The sequence below is a fragment of the Falco rusticolus genome, chromosome 7, assembly GCF_015220075.1.
Source record: "Falco rusticolus isolate bFalRus1 chromosome 7, bFalRus1.pri, whole genome shotgun sequence".
In the NCBI taxonomy this organism is placed as follows: Eukaryota; Metazoa; Chordata; class Aves; order Falconiformes; family Falconidae; genus Falco; species Falco rusticolus.
In genome coordinates, this window is record NC_051193.1 from 66,572,584 (window position 1) to 66,588,067 (window position 15,484).

At 40.6% G+C, this 15,484-nt stretch overlaps 1 protein-coding gene across 40 annotated transcripts in view; it reads left to right on the top strand.

Moving 5' to 3' along the window:
- NRXN3 (neurexin 3) overlaps positions 1 to 15,484 on the top strand; it is a 1,022,019-nt gene that overhangs the window by 973,799 nt on the left and 32,736 nt on the right. For 22 of the 40 annotated variants that reach the window (XM_037394470.1, XM_037394501.1, XM_037394477.1 and 19 more), the window contains one exon: positions 8,560 to 8,644. In XM_037394470.1, the coding sequence (XP_037250367.1) occupies positions 8,560 to 8,644 (85 nt within the window). The remainder of the gene's footprint in view (positions 1 to 8,559; positions 8,645 to 15,484) is intronic. The other 18 variants (XR_005105297.1, XR_005105300.1, XM_037394492.1 and 15 more) reach the window with 1 other exon arrangement.

Here is a 15,484-nt window from a genome sequence, read left to right on the forward strand (position 1 = left end):
GAGTCTTGGGCAAGCACTAGGAAACAACACTGTGTAGATGGACATGATTTTCAGAAAGTCAGACTCCTGAGCAGTGGCTGAACTTCAGCATTTTCATCCTTCCAGCAGCTCTCACCAATTTCAGGGTGCGAGTTATTGTGAATGCAACTGTAACGGCTCCATTTTTAGGACTGTTTAGTTAGTTTAGTTCACAATGAGTACACTAGTGTGCCTTTCTTATGGAATTTTCTCCTGCATCACCACCATCTGCATAACCGGGGTTCAGCTTAAAAAGAGGGCTGTCGGTTTCTGTGTCGGCAGGTTTGTTTCAATAAGAAATAAGTAGGGAAGGGGAACAAATTGTATCAGATGATGAAAAGGACACTCACAGTGAAAATTGCTCCTGTGTGATCACTCCAAGAGGCGCTATACTCAGATAATGACTTCAGCATATGGACAGACAACTGTCATAATCGGAATATTTCTTTGGAAGCAGGCGAATGCATGTGGAAGGGAGCAACAGGTTGATAAGGCAGGGGGAAAGAGCCTCCTCTCATGCCAGAGCTGTATCTTCTGTGTCTAAGCCAAGAAATTATATTTTACAGTCCAGTACAAAACTCTTGCAAATCTTGAGGGTTACACTGAATAGTTTGGAAAAGACTTGCTAGCTGATCCTTTACCAGATCGAGACAAAAGGAGCACTGTTCTATTGGAAAAAGAAAGAAACAGAAAAGCAAGTGAGTCTGTGTGCATATGTAATCAATAAACAACCAATCTAGATTCCTGGAAATGAAATTGTATTTAGTTATTTAGCTCCTAAATAGTATGTTATTTCTTCGGGCCAAGAAATAAATTGAAAGGATTTAGAAGGATTTGCTTATCAGCAGAACTCCACGTAGCATTACATTCCTTCTGCTTTTGGGAAGGTACATTGAAGTTGGGTTAAGCTGCTGTGGTTCAGTACTTCTCTTTCCCCTGTCAGGGTGCCTTGAACAACAGATGGATTAATCCTCCCCGCTTCCCTTTTCCCCTCTTTGCCCTCCCTTCCCTTTCTCCCTCTTTGCCCTCCCTTTCTCTCTGTGCTCACACTCCCTTGCAACATCATCTCCCTTTCCACTGCCAGCAGAGACATGATTTTTCTGCCAAAAGGCAGAAACATGATTTTTCCCCATTGTTTTGGCACAGCTGAGGGACGGAACGAAGTACCTGAAGTGTGTCATCAAACTTGGTCAAGAAGAGTCAGGCTTTACAGTCTTAATGAACTATCGATTCTGTTGAGATGGACTTTTGGTTTTCAAAGGACTGATTCAGCTTTCAAGGCTCTTTTTAAACATGACTGCCCATGACTCTGGATTGACACACAATTGCAGGGATTATTTTTTGCTTTCTCTTACTTAACTGGCTCGTTATTTTATCTCTTGTCTACCGTCATAATGGACAAATGGCTGATTTTGTTAAGGGGTAGCTCTCTCATGACCCCTCTTAATGATATAATTTGACAGCAAATCAGTTTTTATGTCCAACCAGGAAATGCACTTTTGCTGAGCTACTGTTGAGGGGTGCGTGCCTGCTGGTTACCTACCAGCTCCTGGCCAGGCAGGGTCCTGGGAACATAAGGCTGGATTGGTTCACATGGTCTGAACGGGTCTACAGCAATGATATCTCCTTCCCTTGAGCACAACCAGCTGAAAGGTTGTGCTGGATAAGCTTTGCCCCTGCTGTGGAATGACAGAGAGAAATGCGTAATATGTGTTCATATTAGATAGTGATGGAGAGGATGCAAATACCAAATTGATTTAGAGTGAATTAGATTGAACCGAAGATAGATGGGGTGAGTTCTTCCCCACTAGGGCCTTTACACTAATGGTATTCATATCTGAATGGCTTGGGCAACTGCTTAATCGCAGAACTGGCGGTTTCTGGGATTTCCTTGGGGAGACTTCTCCATAGTTAATAAAGATCACTATCGAGATTTTTCTTGCTGAAAGTAATCCTAAATTTTTGTTGGCTTAATTTTATCCATGATTTTTTTGAAGCACCCTAAATAGTTCATCTTTCTTCCTGATGTTTATTACACCCTTGTGACACCTCTAGAAATTTATCATACCTTTGGTCCTTAAGTCAAGCTCTGATGTTTAGCTTTGCTAAGCCTGTCTCTTTCATACATCTCTCCAGTTCTTTCATCTTTTCAGTGGCTCTTCTCTGAATTGCCTCCAATTATTCTAAACCTTTTGGCATTGAATTGTCCAAAACCAAACATAATGAGCTATGCTCTTTTGCTGTAAATTGTTGCAGCGTTGTTGAAATCAATGCCAATTTAAACCAACAGAGGATTTGGCCCTCTTGTTTTTATATTCACCTCATATAAGCTATATGAAGAAAAATTAGTAGTTTCATGTTCTTTGATGCATTGCTTCTGCAGAGGCAGACACAACTTCAGCACCAGCATGTGTGTATGTGCGCAGAAAGGACTTGCACATCTTTATGGTTATGTTGTGATAAAAAAATACATGTTGTACTATCCAGTGCTAATGAGTTGGAGATGTTTAATACCCTTTAGCAACAGATAGTAGATGCAGGACTCTCCTTAGAAGTTTATACAGTCCCAAATTACAGCTTCTTTTATAATACTCATTATGATTTTTGCAACATTTCTAATACTTTCCCATTTGTATGCAGATTCTTTCTGTCTGTGTGTAGTAGCTTGAATCTGTCTAGGCTGAGACTCTCAGGTCTGCGATACTGTAATGAACTCCAGGGTATTTTGGAAATAAAGATTAAATAGAAAGTGAGAAAAAAATACAAGGTGTAAAAAGGACAAAGGATTCCCATTTAATTGGAATAGTGTGAACAGAATACAAGTCCTTTAAAAAGCCCAGTTATCTAAGTACAAAAGGTTGAGCTATTCCAGCTAGAAATGACATCTAATGAGACAGACACTTCCTCTGCTATCTTCTTTTGGCGATACAGCGAATGCCTTGAGCCTGTTCTTTGCCAAGAAACATCTTGGTTTCTGGAAGACAGAACAGCATCACTGACATTTTGCCGTTCTGGGGGAGCATTCATACTGTATACTGTTAGGCATAGAAGACAGTACTTTGTCCACTTACCACAATAAATGCTAGATATTTAGAAAACACAGCAGTATGGGAGCAGTGGAGGGAGTCAAGTGGTCAGATTAAGAGAAGTTGGTTGAGTTTCAGCGCTGTATGTTTGAGGTGTGAAAGGCAATGCGCTGCTCCAATTAATACAACTGTATTTCTCTGCTGTTGGGAAGATATTTGTGCCTGGCATTTTGTGGTGGTTGTATTTCAAGAAGGATTGTAAATTGTGGTTCCTTGGTGGCAAAGAGATTTACACTTCTCTAGCAACAAAGCATTAAGTGTTGCTTTTCAAATAATGGTGTTGAATTGGAAGTAATGTGTACAGTGTGCAGAAGAGTTTCAAGGAAAAAGCAAGTAGGAAAATTAAATCCTACTTTACTGAGTGAAGCAACTGCCAGGTATGCACTTCTGGAGGAATTTGTCTGGGATTTGAATTTATGGACCCTTGTCTTTTCTCTTGAGTAGAAGTGAGAACTCCATCATTCTTGGGTGTGTTATTTATAATTTCATAACGCTGTTCTGTGACAGCACTTATTTTACCCAGAGTGCTTAATCTTTCTCAAATAATGGTGCACCCAAAGAGCAAGGTGTCAAAAAAAAAATTGGTGGTTGGGAAAAGGAAGATTCAGCACCTGCCATTTTGTGTAGAACAAAGGAGCAAAGGTTGTGGATCCGATGCATAAATTAGGGCTTTGGGTGCTTGGAAGGTCTTGCGTGAGCAGGTCTTGCCACACCATCCCAACTTTCCTTGCGCTTTACATCCCACACTGGTATGTACAGTGTAATGAACAAAGATGTAGAACCATCACCATGGCGAGATTGAAGAGGCCCTTAGAGTGAATAATTAGGAGGAGGTGATTACAGAACTAATAATTCATGGAAAGGAATGTGGAGCCAATTCAGTGAAATTGAAAGAATTTGAAGGTAAATATGCCTATAAATCCTCCAGGGTGGACTCAGAGTTTAGCACTTTCTCCTACCCCGGTTTTATTCCAAGGCAATTTCATTAAACACTAGAGAGAGGGAGAGAAAAAATAATACTATAAATGCCATAAAAAATCTTTCAGAGGAAGGAATAAAAAGGGTTCCTGCCAGAGAGAGATTTTATTAAAAGTTATTATAATACCTATCTTTAGTTTTATGGCCTTTAATACAGGGCCAAGTAATTTCAAAGCTGGGATTCTTTAAAAATGAAATACATATTTTAAAATAGTATAGTATGAATTATTATTTTTAATATAGAATTTAGCTAATATATGGAATAGAAAAATATTTTCTCTCTCATGTTCTTTCCAATGAAAACATAAATGTAGTTTCCATCACAGCAGACGGAAAAGTTTTGTTACTATCATGTTGCCTGTACATAAGAATGTTTAGCATTTACCATCTCCACATCACTAGGCAGACACTAAAGGATTAATCTGGTTCCCTGCCCTGGGGCCAACAAGAAAGCCATAGATAGATAAAATAGATAGATTGATTATAATCAGCATCATTTCAAAAATGGGGAAAGGGCACCAGAAATGGAATAGCTGGGTTTGCTTACTGCATCACAGTGAGCTGTTTCTGATGCAAATAAATGATGTTGGCAGAAAGGTTTCTAGGGTTGCTGCTCACTAGCCTCTCCTGTCTTCTGGAAGCAGCAAATTTAATAATCATCCTTTGAAAAGTCTCATCTCCAGGAGGGTTTTGAAAGGTGCAGATTCCAGTTACAAGAAGTTGTGGTCTTCTGGAGGTTTCCTCGACTCTGTTTCTGTGGTCAGGAATTTGCTGCTGTTTCTCATCAAAATAGTTTTATTCCTCTGGGATGATTCGGATGTTGGTATCTGAGCGGAAGGTGCATGGAAAACCAATATGTGATGGGACTAGAAAATCAGTCAGTGATGAATTGTGATGGAAAGTACTGAGATTCAAAATACAAGATAGGAAATGGCAAGACAGATTAGCGTATTTATCTTTTCTGTGGTTTCTAGAGATCTCATTAATGACCTCGACTTAAGTCTAACACCACTTCTGGAGGTTTTTCTCTTTTTCTAACCCTCATTTTTACACATACAAAATCAGCAGCATGGGACAAATAGCAATCAGAGCAAGAAAAACTGGAATAACAGGGAAATAGCATGCAGTGGAGATGGGGAGAAAAGGACAGTGATTAATTGATAGAATCAAGTGTGGAACCAGTCATGAAAAAGCGCAGGTACAGGTCAGAGTTGGCAGGGTTGGTGAGTATTGCACGTGACACATTTGCATGTTGTTCGAGTCTGGCAGGCTGTGCCCTTCTCTGCTCAGAACCAACACAAGCTGCGTGGGGTTTTTATAGAAGGAAATCTACAACACGGATCTAAGACTGCAGCATAAAAATGTTGCATGTGCCATCCTTAAGGTGCTTATTAGATGGGAAATTCATCAAGAAGATAAAAAGGGCCAGGCTTCATGACTTTTCAGCTCCTGCTTGGAACTCACCTTGGCTTCAGAATTCTTTGTCACCCCATATTCAGGATATGTCACGCATAAAAGTGGCTGGGAGGCCGCAGAGGCTGACCTTGCCCAGCGCCGTGCTGCTGGCCCTGGCTGTCTATGGGGCCTCAGCAAAAGAGTCCTGAACAGGGCAATGATAAAAGTGATACATCTTTGGTCTTTGGTACAGGGACTTCCCAAGCTAGGTATGGGGAATGACTCAGGATGGATGTTTTTACCTTTAATTTGGCCAATCACTTCCAAAAGGCTTCTAAACCTTTATTGCCAGTATCCTGTTGCAAGGAGTTTCCCAGTTAAAAAAAACAAAAAACAAAAAACAAAAACAAAAACAAACCCCACAAACAAATCAAAAAATCAAACCATTGTATAAGGAAATATCACCTGCTTTTTTTGTGGTGTGCTGCCTGTCTGGTTTCATAATAAACAAGAACTAAAACAAAGAGTTATAAAGGAACTCCTTATTCTTTACAAATGCTGAATTGCACTGTCAGTTCCGTTGGATCTGATTCCAAGTTAATGGTGCGTGAAGCCCTTAGATATGAGCAGGTAAGTGGATAAGTGGATAGGTATAGCAGCTGATAAGTGACAACCACACATTGTTATAATTTTTATGTTTATTTCCTACTTGAAGCAAATCATCGCTATTCTTCTATGAGACTCTGCGTGTGGATTTTCATGTCTTCAACTAAGAGCAGAATCTGCATGCTCTATATTCATCCTGGAAGTCAAAGTCAATTGCCAGGGTCTTAGCACTGTCTGAGCAAGGTCTTCTGGTAGTGATGGATAATTTACTCTTTATTCATGGTGCTGTCCTTAACACTCTTTTACAAGTGCTTTAGACAAATATAATATAAATCTCCAGTTTCACTAGCTACATTTCACCTGCTTAAAAAATTTCTTGCAGTATAGTTTTGTTGACTTATTGTGCTAAATTAGTTTACAGTGGTGCAATTAAAAACTAATACCTTTCTAGCCGGGGACAGCTGCATTTCACTGTTGGAGGATGTGATCACTGTTTGTATGAGTTATAAAGTGGTTTGGTGTCCTACAGGATAAATAATGCTTTATAAAATATATATGACAGGACCAGAAGAATTGTAGAAAGTAAATTTATATTTTGTGCATTCCTCTTTTCTTGACCTCTCACTGAATAGATGAACTTTTAAAGCCAGCTAGCTTCAAGAGACAATTCACCAGGATTTTGACAGTGTTCTTTCATTTCTATGACTTAAAGAGGATGCTAAATAAATGACCTTAGTATGTAAGGCAGGAAATTACTTTGTACATGTTACCTCCAGCTCTTTTAATCTTGCCTCCCCACTGAGGCAAGATTATGAAAGTATTTAATGAAAGCATTTAAGCATGATACTACTGCAAGATTGCATCCTACAAAACATTGCCAAATGACAGTGCTGGGTAAGACTGTGTAACACATATGATAGGGATTCCCTGACTTCATAGCTGTTTTTTTACAGATACTCTATTTTTATAATTTTTATTTACAGCCGACCAATCCTGGTTTTCTTTCTTGGCTCACTCCAAGCCATTGAAATCAAGAGTGTAGGAATGTTAGGTTCCATCTGATATTTCTGACTGACTGCTCGGTTCTGGGTTTTTTCCCTAGCTCAAATGCAAACAGAGTGGGAGAGCAAGGAACTTCTGGCAGGGGAGAGAGGGACTTGATAGCACTCGGACCACAGGGGGCTAAAGAAAAGGCTGAGACCTCAGAACAGTTAGGTGAAGAGAAGAGGGAGCATGTTGGAGACAGCCATAGCAGACATAGGAATGTAAAGGGAACCTTTTTTGAAGCTGGAGGGTCTGTTTGAGGACTAAGGATTTGGAATGCTTGTCATGATGTGAGAATCCCAGGAATATTCACCTGGAGTACTAAAGTACAATGTACTGAAGTACAGCCCCTCAATTTCAGCAGTGCTGCCTGCCTGCTGAAGATCATTTTAGTTGTTTTGTTTCAGGAGTCATCCCACTGATCCTACTGCTCAGCAGAACAGGCAGCTTTCTCCAAGGAAAAGTTGTTAAGGGAGACAATTTCAGCAGAAGCCATGGTTTGAGCCAATGCTGCTGAGCTGGGGTAATTTTGTACTGTGTGCAGGAACGTTACAACCTGTGTCCGGGGACTGCCACAGACTCTCCCTAATAGTCTGCATTACTAATTCAACTAATTGCAGCAATTACAGGCAGGAGATGCTGCTGGGAAGAGACGCCAGTACACTTCTCTCTAACATGCTGCAGTACATGCTGCTCATTAATTAGACCAGCAGAAAAAAAAAAAAAAGAAAAAAAATAGAGAGAAAGAAAGAAAGAATCACCAGCTGGAAACACAAAGGAATGTGCTGAAACCTGTAAGGGCTGTGAACAGTCATAGTTTGGTTTAAGCCTTTCAGAACCTGTCGTCTTTCTCTAGGAAAGGCCTTTTGGAATCTTTCCAGCCCGTCATCCTGGTCACAGCCACATCCCTTTTTGCTTGGCCAGCAGGCAGCTGAGGTGGCACGTCGGGCACACCTCACACGCGCAGCAGTTCTCCATCATGCAACAAAACGGTTGCACAGGCATTTACTGTCCGGGTACACACCAAGGATTCCCAGCCCGAGGGGTCATTAGCAGAGCAGGAATTCCCTTTGCCCCAGAGCAACACGGCAAAGAGTGCTGCTTGCTCCTGGGTGATGCGTACTGACCGCGTTCACAGCGCTGTGGGACCTGCCTGGGGACCTGAACAGCCTGGCGGGGCACCCCTGTGCACACCCCAAATATTCAACAGCACAGGACAAGCACTATTCCTCCTGCAGGAGACCCCAGTTCCGTGGAAAGCACATTTACCCAGGCATATCTGGAATGCTTGGTACAAGTTAAATATTTTTAAAGTTACAGTGGGTTTTTTTTCTAACATACTTAGCTGCCTCTGTAACAGCCCCTTGACTTGCAAATGTCTTATATTTTTTCCTCTGTTCTTTTTCCTTCGCTCCTTTCCTTCACATGCCAGACGACAGACGACATCGTTTCATCAGCTGAATGTTCCAGTGACGATGAAGATTTCATTGACTGTGAGCCCAGTACAGGTAAGTCAGGTCAGTCTTGTTTTGCTCGCTTTCTGATTTCATTTGCAAAAAACAATGCATACATATATTTATATGTGTGTGTATGTATACATATATAATTATATATGTATATATGTGTGTGTATATGTGTATATATATACCCTTATGTATATATACACTGTATATAAAATAAAAATTATACAGCCAAGCATCAGATCCCATGGACTTGGCAACAGCAAAACACAGATACATAGTCACCATTTGGTTAATATAAAGTTGTTTGCATGGAAAGCCAAACTTGCTGAAAGTGATCCCAGCTAATTAATAGTTCATATGTTTGTATCAGTTAATTCACTGACACAGTGGGAAAGCCAAAATATCAGTGTGGCATGTGACACGTAATAAAGATTTATGAAGTGGGGAGGGTGAATGAGAAACAGAGGAGAAACAAAAGTGAAGCAATAATGGGTTATTAGCATTGTTTAATCTTTGTTAATTGCTCTGAAGATGGACTGTAAAAGGATACATTTGTCCATGGGATTTTGAATACAGTTAACATGGTAATGTATTTATACTAATTTTGTTTCCTGTGAGCCCAAAGTAATTGGGGAGCACCAAAACATAGTTCTAACATAACAAAATTAGTAGTAATTCTTGCCCTGTTATCTGCAGTGATGCTTCAAAATGTATCCATTAAAGAGTCAGAAGAACTGGCCATGTGGAGCTGACTCAACTTCTCCCTTTCAGATACATTTTGATAAATTTATGGCTTTTCTTTCTGGTGAGATATATGATGTGATATCCAGCAGGCAACTGCAGTCTATTTTATTTCTTGCAGGCTTTTTCAAGTCTTCTTTTTTGAGGCTTGCCATGAGTTAAGCATTTCTATAATAGAGAACAGACATCATCGAATTTCTGTGTACATTTAAAAGAAAAAGAGGGAGTTTGGTTAGAATTTTTTGTCCTTCAAAGTGAAACATATAAATAGTCTAGGGTGGGTTTTTTTGTTTTACTTTGTTTGGTTTGGTTTTGCTTTGTTTTATTTGGGATATTTTTTTTTTCTTTAAATAATCCCCGAGAAAGCATTATAAATGTTCTGCTTTTAGTTTCCTAAAGCCATCTGGTTAATACAATAATAACATTAAAATTCACCCAAGGCTAGTGCTTTCATATTTCTTTTCAATTCGTCATGCTCTACCTGCATTTTTTTTTTTTGGTAGAACTTGGTCTTGCAGTAACCTGAGATTGGCATTGCCTTGTAGCTGGGAACTTCCACCCGTCTTCTTGACTTCCCTGCAATGGCAGGGAAGGCAGTGACACAATGACTGATGCTAACAGATAGCTCCCCCTACTCCCATCTCTTTTCTCATGGATCTCGTTAAGAGTTTTTCAACTCCTCATCCGGCAGAAAAGCGGTCCAAATAATACTAGACTGTGAAGCATAAACAGTGTGGGTATTGAGATTTTAAATACAGGTAGTAAGTAATGAAATGCCAGCACAGTGATTATCATGAAAGTGAGGCATGAGATTAATAGGACCATGCTGAAAGGACTGATGTACCACAACTGATATGCAAGTGAATGGATAGGAATCGTCTCATTAAAGCTTCACTAACATTTCAAGACCTTTTTTTTTTATTATTCTGATTGCTCAGTATTTCAGTTAAAGGAGGAAACTAGTTCTTTATCAGGCTCCTCCTCTTGCACATTATTGTCGTTTATGTTTCAATGCCGAAATCACAATTATTTCAGTGGCTAGAAACTGTAATAGCAATGTTTTCAGCTTTTTGTGCTGCCAGTGGAAAACTCAAAGTCTGAGGAGAAATTTGATAAAACAGGATATTTAGCATGAAATTTCAGAGTGCTTTAGAGCAACATTTCCAGACTAAAAAAACCTCTCTCTCGACACAGTTAGAAATCTATTGCTACAAACAGGTAAAAACTGGATTTGTAAAAACGACTTGCCTTTGAAAATCCTGCTAAGCGTTACAGTTGGCAGCTATAAGTGCCTATAGACATTTGAATATCTGCTGTGCAAAATCATATGACTCGCTGAAAATCTGCTGAAGGTACTTCCCTAAACTACTAGACATTCTTGAAAGTTTCACCCAGTATCTTTTATCGCTCCCTAATCCTCCTCCATAGGATGGTGGTCTGCATGAGCCACCGAAATCTCTGTCTTTTCTTGGGAACTACTGCAGTGGGGAGAATAAAAATAAGCCTGATTATGAGTTTAAAAAGTCTCCCAGATGGTCCTCACTGATGAAATTTATACTTCCAGATTTTGAGGTTTCCCGCTCTCAGAGGCGTTGGTGTACAAAGCCATCAGGAGGAGGCATACGTATGCAGGTCCTTTTTGCCTCCAAAACCATAAACCTGGCTCATTCGCTCATAATAAGAAGGAAAAATAACAGGTTTATGGTGCTCCTCATTTAGGTTTCTTTGTCTCTCTTACTGTCTCCACTCCCGGCACATCCAGGGAAGGTAGAACAGTGCCTGCAATACAGCCGGTATCAATGCACTCACGCAGCCCATTCCGCTCTGGAGCCCTAAAGCAATCTGAGCCGGCTTATCCAAATCCAGTGGTGCTGGCTTGGCTGAGCAGATATGTTTGCCTTCACACGTCACCAGCCAAGTCAGGATTCTGGCCATATGCCAAGATCTGGTACTTAAACGTATACATTACGGAAAGGAAAGATCTGGATTATCTTGCTTGTATTTTCTAGTGCACAGGTTTGGATTTTTTTTCAGATTTAATTTATTTATTTTTTTTTAATTGGGCCTATTTGAAGTTGCTTCATCCTGTTCTGTTGACAGGTCGGTGTATTTTATGCTGCCTTCTGGCTTGCTTGATCCCTTTTGCAGCAAATTGAAAATTAAATGACCTAACCCAGCACAGGCTCCTTTTTGTTGCTCTGATAATGTGTAGCTTTTAAAGCTCTTGAGTTTCTGCCAAACTCCAGGACTTGGCCTTCCATCACCCTCAGTGCCATGGTCCAGTAATGCAAAGGTTACTGAACTCACTGCTGCAGTTGTGAGATACGAGATATATCACGATGAACCTGCTGTGCAACAGCCAAGACAAGGGCAGCAGAGAATACTGCCCGACAAATCAAAAGCTTTCAGATTTCATGTGGGTCAGAATCAAATCCCAAGATCTAAATTTATTACTTTGGTCTTGCTCCTGGATCAGAGGCAGTACCCTACAGAGTCCTTTCGAAGACTTTGATTTTGGTGTACTCAAAGATAGTTCAAAAGACAGAAAACCATGTCCACTTTGAGGCTAAATATCATACGAGAACCATTTGCAAGGTCTTACTGCCACTTCACTCTGATTGTCTGTCAAATCCAAGACCCGAATCTCAGTAAGTGTACAATCTGCACCTGGATACTGGCATCTCTTTAAAAGAAGGTAATGTAAAGGCAGTTTCCTCACTCTGCTCCCCTCAAGGTTTTCCCTGCTAGCTGGAGACACTGTAGCAGGCTGGCTGCTACTCTGTGCCCCTCTTCCAAAAGTGATTTCTGCTGGGATTTCTGTAGATCCCCTTGTTCAGAAACCAGCAGCTGTCACAGGACCTGTCCTGTTTGAGGTAGCCAAAGGCATTCCCTGTAGACACGCATGCCTGCATAAGAAATTATTCCAATAAGAGGTGGCAATGAAAGCTGTGAATTCAAAACCCATTTGTGTTTTACATAATGAAAAAGAAGCCATTGCAGGTTCAGTGTTAAAAACTACTTGTTATTCATCTTATTGCAGGCAATCCCAGATACACTTAGATCTCTAAATCTTCCAGAATGGCTTACTGTAAGTGATACAGAGGGCATAAAACTTCATCTGCCCTGAAGAAACATTTACTTCAGTTGAGAACAGTCCCTCTCTTATCTCTGTGGAAGTGTCGCTTGTCTCAGTACACATTTGAAAACCTTCTGGTTTCTGCACCAGAAACAGGATGCTTTTCTCTTGTGCGAGTACAGGGCTCTGTTCTGGCTTGTTCTAGGGAGATCTGAGGCTCAGATATGCAAGTTTCTCAAAGCTGATGCCAGGGTCTGAGTCTGTGCTTGTGAACACAGCTCAGTGGTGGTGGTTTGGTCACTCGGCCACTTGCAGAGAACAAAAGATTTGTAAGGGAGGTATCTTTACTCCTAACTAGGAGCACTGTGCCATCGTGAAGAAAGCAAGCACTTATCTCTTTTCCAGTCAAATAAGGAGCGCCCTTACAACGTGATATTATTGACTCTTCAAAGCCTTGAGGTTGACAGTTGTGCTTTGCTGACTGCAGCTGTCTCCTCCTGCCATCGCCCTTGCTCCCCATAAGCACGTACATTAGCGCAGTTCTCTGGCACCAGGCAGGCTGGATGCTGGTGGCCGGGCAGCTGCCTGGGGATCAGAGCCCAAGCTGCTCATTGCCCTTCTCAAAGCAAACAGTGAAATGCTCACCAGTTAGCCTGGAGCCCATCGTGCAACCTCTTGAAACGGTCTGTAGGGCTTTGTCCTGGCTCCCTGGCTTGACGCATCCCATGTGTCTTCCCTGGTGTAGTTGCCAGCTTTCCCTTCCAATCGTCCCTAAAATTTCCGAGGTGATTTTTTTTTCCAGAGAAATTTGCTCTGTGTTTCCCAAAAGGCTTCATATATCATAAGGTTGTCTAATCAGACTGGTAAGCCTTTCCCATGAGGGACTGGAGACAGCAACAGAGGTGCCAAAATCTACAGTTCTTTGTGCTGGAAGTTACACAGTGTTTTGTAGCGTATACCCACAGACAGGAGACACATATCCCACAGGTATCGTGTCTGTATCTATAATTTACTGGCCTGTATCCATCCACCTCAGGCTTATGGTTTATGGGCTAGGACAATCAAGCTTCCACCCAGGTAAGCTGCAGATCCAGGGACCTGCAGACTGCCTCGGTCAGAGATTTATTTGCAGAAGACAAGTGGAAACTCCCTTCCAAGAGCTTACAAGCAGCCAGCACAGTACAAAAAGCAGTGTGCTGGAAGGGAAGAAAAGTTGACTGAGGAAACCCAGAGAAGGTCTGATTTGGCTCTTGTCCTCCTTAAACTGCATCAACCTTCTTGAAGCACCCAGGGAATTTTCATTGCTCTCCCCAGAGAAATGTCCCCACAAATCCAGTGCACAGTTACCCCCAGCCTTTCCCTCTGTCAAACAAGAGTTCTGCTCTGTTTCTGATGCTGTGAACAAGAAATGGCCTTCAGATTTGGGTGCGTGCCTCAGAGCATGCAGAGTAGGCTTCCCGTCTCACAGGCTGAATCCCATACGGATCTGAAGGAAGGGGGATTCATCCACACCACTTCCCAGGGTGTAATGGACTTGTTTGATGGAATTTCCTAGCTACGGTCTTAAGGCCAAATCGAAACCAACCAAGCAAGTTTTACTAATCTATCATGCAGATGACTTACAGTAATTTTTATTTTATTTATTTATTTTTTTTAATATATATTAGGAATTTATATTGAGTTTGGTTTTCAGCATATTGGTCTTTTTTCCGATGTAAGCTCCAAAGTCCCTACCCATGAGGTTATTTTATCTTTATATGCATTATATAGACAGTGTGCATATAAATCTCTATGTATATGTGTATACGCTAAAGTAATAACTGACTAATATCAGCAGTAGCCCCTATCATCCAGTCACATGTTTACACAGAAATTCATGCCTTCATCTAACCCTGGCATTTGCTGGCGTGGACAGATGCATGATATTGTTATTTCTTGGTGAACAAAGCACGTTATATTTCTTTTTTCTCAGAGTTTTTTCTTTCTTCCTTTTATTTATTTGTTTACTTTTAATTGATAGTTTCATCTACAAATTAGCCTTGGGGTAGGGTGGGGCAGGGAGAATAAAAAAATTATACAGGTATATCCATCGGTATATACACACATACTCCGTGTATATATCGATAGATATATACATTGTATATATTTGAAGAACATTTTCTGTCGTTTCACCTCATCTTGTGCCGCATGAATTTTTGGTGATTGATATTTTAGTTTCTTTTATATTTCTTTCCCTTTTTTTTTGGCTCGTAATGGTGCCATACTGCTATTTTTTTTAATTTTTAAAATCATTGCTGTACTTTTCAATTTATATTTTTGGAGTTCTTCCAACAAAATAATGGTTTAATCATCTCAAGAAAGAGATATAGATCTGCAAACCAATAAAGGCAACAAAATCTTTTCTTGCCATCCTAAAGAAAACCACATTTTCAGATATCCCAAGAAAGTTGTGTGTAAAAGAATGAAGATCCTTACCCCTCCCTTCTTTTTATTTTCTCTTCTCCCTCCCTTTTCTAAACTTCTGCAAAGTCTTTATCCTGTCTTTTCCCTCCCCCCGGCCTATTCTTTTTTTTCATTTGAGTTCAGATTAAAAAAAAAAACCACCCAGAAGGAACAAAAGTTTTCCCTTTACCCCTGCTGTCTCCCAGAAAAAAATTCTTCCGACAAAGCAAGCCCTACAAACCACAGATGGCATAAAAAGAATTTTATTGCAATGCAGAGTATCTGTCATATCTTTTATTTCTGGGTCAGTGCAAGATCATTTTTATGGCATGCTGTAGTTTAGCTGATTTAACTAACCATGGCCTTCATTAATCGGTGCATGGGCTGTGATGATGCCATCTTGTGTTTCATCAGAGCTACGCATTCAGGCTAACCGAACAAGTCCGTAGCGTACGATCTGGGGTGGGGAGTGGGGGGGGGGGGTTTGGTAACTTTTCAATTTTAATTTTTAGTTGTGTTATAATTTCTTCTTTTTGGAAGAGTTATGCCAGTACCATCAGCTGCGTCTTGCAGCCTCAGCATTATATATATCTACTTTATTTTATGGGTTTTTTTGATCTTTTTTTTTTTTATTT